The sequence below is a fragment of the Eumetopias jubatus genome, unplaced genomic scaffold (genome assembly GCF_037043125.1).
Source record: "Eumetopias jubatus isolate StellerSeaLion01/CBP00866 unplaced genomic scaffold, mEumJub1_p1.0 scaffold_8, whole genome shotgun sequence".
Lineage (NCBI taxonomy): Eukaryota > Metazoa > Chordata > Mammalia > Carnivora > Otariidae > Eumetopias > Eumetopias jubatus.
The window spans coordinates 83,983,809-83,988,296 of record NW_028274814.1 but is presented as its reverse complement, the minus strand read 5'-3'; the positions used below and the strand labels follow the sequence as shown (position 1 = coordinate 83,988,296).

Sequence of the window (4,488 nt, the reverse complement as noted above, 5' to 3'; positions counted from 1 at the left end):
CAGAGGGATGCAAACTGAAACTACAATGGGAGATCACCTCACCCTCGTCAGAATGACTAAAATTAACAACACAGGAAACATCAGGTGTTGTTGAGGATGTTTTGAAAGGGGAACCCTCTTACACTTACATTGTATTCTAGTTCTAGCATTCCATTATGCTAAAAACAAAAATAAAAACAAACATAAACTTTCTCTTTCTGTTAAAGTTTCCCAACTGTTCATGCGTGTTGTTTGCCTTGTTCATTAAATCTTTTAACAGAATAATCATAATTATTTTATAGTCCTTGCCTGATCCGTGTCATTTCTGAGTTAGTTTCAAAATTTTGTTTTGATAATGGGTTGTTTGTTTTTGTTTTTTTTGGTGTGTATTGTAATTTTTGATTGCATGTTGGACATCACATGCAGACAAATAGTCGAGACTGAGATAAATAGTACTTATACTCAGAAATGGGCATGTATTTTTTTCTGTAAGGTTAATGGTATGTTTATTCAACCTAGTCAGGAGTTGAGCTGAATTTAATTTTTGTTGTTGCTATCAATAATTTCAGTGTACCATAATCTTCAAAATCTTTCAATTGTGGGCTGGTATTATCTTGTGTATAGTGTGGTGGCTCAGTTGCTAAATTCACTGATGTTGATTTGGAAAAATGTCCCAGAGGAAGGGAATGCAGATCTGATGTTACAAGCATTTGAAAAATATAGGAAAATAAATGCCTACAAAGATGGTCGAGTTGATTGGTTGTTGCCAAGTTGTTTTGATGTCTTGATGAGGGATAATGAGAGTTAAGGGATGTTAATGGCTATTTATTTGAGCCATAGGGTCTACCTATGTTGTAGGTTACAAAGAGACCCTTATCTCCTGTAGCTGAAGGACAGAACATAGTTGAGTGGTATGTTGATCTACTTGTTAGAATTATAGAACTCCAGAGACATTTGAATGCTCATCCAAGGCAGATAAGTTATGAAGCTCAAGACCCTGATGGGGAAAACATGGATACTGTAAACATGGAAAAGGCACATTTGGATGAATCCTTCTGAGGATTTTGACTTTGTAGCTTGTTATGAATACTTTGGTTTTGCAGAGGTGGCCCACCCTTCCCTACTAAGAGCTAGCTGGAAGATGCTTCTGAGGCCCCTCTCTTCTATAAGGCACCAGATGCTTCCCTCAGTAGCTGTCCCCAATTTTTCTCCTGGATGCCGGGCTGATAACTAGGGTTAAATCTAGTATTATCCAGCTGAGGACATGCTGGGCTTGATAAAGGAGGGAAGAACATATGCACCAGAAAAATGGAAAGAATTGGCTAGCTTGTACTGGCAGAAGTCAGAAAAGTGTTCTCAAGATTGGATTTTGATCAGGGTCCCAGAATGTAATACTGGCTGAGAAAGAATTTATTAACATCCTCAGGATGGGGGCGCTTAACATGCTAGCAAGGACCTCATTTTACTGCTGGGGTGGCTCTTGGAGCCTGAAAAAGTGATGTCCGACACTGAGTGATGTGGAAATACTTGACTTGCCCGGAAAGATGTTAATGGAAGGGATAAAAAGGCTGAGGGTGGTGGGCATGGTGGAATGATGTAAGAGCATTAGATTCACTAGAAGGGGCACTGGGACACATTCACTAGGGAGATAAGGAATGTGCTGCTGAGAGGGATATCAGGATCACTAAAAAATTAGTAATGGCAGTCATTCACCAGGGATGTTGGTGGGATATATGGTCACAGAGATGGTCTTGTTAATTTTCATGGGGATGATGGAACCTGAAGGAGTGGAGGCCAGGTGGCTCCACTTGACTGCCAGAAACATTTACCACAAGGATTGGCAAAGTCAGAGGGGGTGACCAAGGGACTCGAACTGCAGAAAGTTGTGGAGATAGTTAACAGACTATAGCATCCTAAGGTCTCCCTAAGTAGCATCTGTAACTCTTCTAACCCTCCCAATTTCATCTACAAATGTATTCTCTAAAAGTCAGGCACACTTTGCTACACTCCAGCTTCTAGAGATTTTGACCATCGTTTTCATGACCTAAGATATCTCTTCACCTGATTTTTCCTTTAAAAGGAGTCCAAAGATTCCTTGGTAACAGTTTTCATTTTGATTTCAGCTCTCAAATGAGAGTCAGAAATGTCCTTATGAACAATCATGAGATTCCATTCTGTCTTTAGAGCAGGAAATATTTTCTGTAGGAAATGCTGGAAAGAGACAATCTTTAAGAACTATCAGAGGGAGAAGCTTGAGAAAGCAAATTGGTGAAAATCTAAGGACAATTATCTGAAATAGAACTTGTTTTTGTGTATGACCTCATGAATTGTATTTTCTGGGAAGTACCTAGGAATTTTTGACAAAATGTGCCTACAACTTTTTGATAGTTACTGGTAAGACTAAGAGCTTCTTGTGGGAAAATAGACTTAATCATTAAGCTTATTACCAGATTTATGGTAAGCAAAATAATTTTTAATCAGATAGTTCTTTTTTGTATGTACTCTAAGAATATTTTCCCCTAGTTTTCCCCTTTATTGAAGGATATGTACCAGAAAAAAGATCTTTGAATATCTTTCTCTTGCTTGCAAATTTGGAACAAAATTTTGACACATATTCACAATCCATTGATATGAGCAATTAGTTTAGAAGAGATAGCAGAAGCTCAAGTTAACAGTTGGAATAACTTCATGAATTTCATTCAGAATTTCCATTGATTTTGAGGCCATTAAAATGAATAAAGATGCACTATTTTTCTGGTGACATCCTTGAAAGCTTGTTTTACTTGTTTGTTCCTTAGAGTGTAAATGAATGGGTTCAGTAAAGGGGCAACTGAGTTATTGAGCACAGCTACCCCCTTGTTGAAGGCAACTCCTTCTTTTGCTGAAGGTTTTATGTACATGAAGATGCAGCTGCCATAAGAGAGGGAGATGACAATCATGTGGGAAGAACACGTGGAAAAGGCCTTTTTCCTTTGCTGAGCAGAGGGGATCTTGACGATGGTCCAGATGATGCTTGTGTAGGAGAGAATCACCAGCACCAGGGTGACCACCAAGGTCACTACTGCTAAGATAAAGTCAAGCAGCTCCAGGAGTCTTGTGTCTGTGCAAGACATTTCTAGGAGGGGTCCATAGTCACAATAATAATGATTCACCATGTTGGAGGCACAGAAATGCAGCTGACTGGTCAGGATGATTGGGGATATGATGATTAGAAATCCAGCCAACCAAGAGAAGAGAACCAGCTGGATGCAGACTCTGCTGCTCATGATGGTCAGGTAATGCAGGGGTTTGCAGATGGCCACATAGCGGTCATAGGACATGGCAGCCAGAAGGTAAAACTCTGTGGCTCCAAAGAAGATGGCAAAGAAATACTGAGTGAAGCAGCCAGCAAAGCTGATGGTCTTGTTGCCAGTTGTGATGCTGAACAGCAGCCTGGGAGTAAAAGTGGTTGTAAAGGAAATTTCTAAGAAGGAGAAATTCCAGAGGAAGAAATACATGGGAGTCTGGAGGTGGGAGTCCAGTAGTGTAAGGGTGATGATTGTCAGGTTTCCAATGATGCTGAATATGTGGGTGAGGAGGAGAAATATAAAGATTACAGGTTTGATCTGCAGGGTGTCTGTTAGTCCCAGCAGAATGAATTCTGTCAGAAAGGTTTGGTTTTTCATTGCTAACCTTTACTACGTATAGAGGTACAAAGGAAAGAAGTCAGGAATGAGAATGGAAGGAGGAGCTCAGGAACATTTAGGAGAAGCTAAGCCTTTTCTGTTGAGTTGGTTCAAATGTCTATTTTCTGTCAATTTGACTCAAATGAGATTTTCTATTGGACAGAGGCTGGCTCTTCACAAGAATTATTTTTTTAAATTCTCAGGCAGGAAAATTTTCTCCATGTCTCCATTTCAGGCTCTTCCCATACTTTCCTAGCCTACCTTCTAAACCAATGTCTAAGGTATCATTCTCTCCATTTTGTATTTTTATTTCCACTTTGAACATTGAGTCTACTTTGGATCTTGCATCATATCTGGTAATTTGGCAGCGATGTCTCATTTCCATCCCTTTCTTGGTCTCAGTGTGAGAAGAAAAGCTGTGTAAGCTCACAGTTGAGGAGCCTTTAGGAATGAATCAGCACTACCATTACAACTGCAGTAACCAAGGATGCCCTCAAGTTCCCTTCAATATTTTGAATTTGTGAACCACTGTAACTAGCATCATCAGTCTCTAAATCTTTGCTGCCAGTGTCTGCTTTCCTTCAAGTCTCAAGTTTCCTGTCTTAGACAGTACAGTTTTAGCAGTGGAACAGATAGTATCTCTCCAAGAAGATATCTGCTATCATTTTCTTTCATATCCATGTGTATTAATAAGCATGTAATTTTACTCTGGCTAGACAAATAAAACTGAAATAAAAAGTTGCAAAACTCATTTAGGAGTTTCTAATGAAAAACTTGTTTGCTTAGGGCACTATCTATACCATACTTTGAGAAGCTGAGTAATTATTTTTTGTTTATAGGTGAA

At 39.3% G+C, this 4,488-nt stretch overlaps 1 protein-coding gene across 1 annotated transcript; it reads right to left on the bottom strand.

Annotated features, from left to right (window-relative positions):
- Positions 1-2,705: 2,705 nt before the first annotated feature.
- Positions 2,706-3,644, bottom strand: LOC114214868 (olfactory receptor 6C4-like). Its single transcript, XM_028110737.2, has one exon. The coding sequence runs from the start codon at positions 3,642-3,644 to the stop codon at positions 2,706-2,708; it is 939 nt and encodes a 312-aa protein (XP_027966538.1).
- Between the last annotated feature and the right edge of the window lie 844 nt (positions 3,645-4,488).

What these genes read in the sequence shown, in the direction of transcription:
- LOC114214868 (XM_028110737.2), bottom strand. Translation starts at nt 3,644, where the DNA reads ATGAAAAACCAAACCTTTCTGACAGAATTCATTCTGCTGGGACTAACA.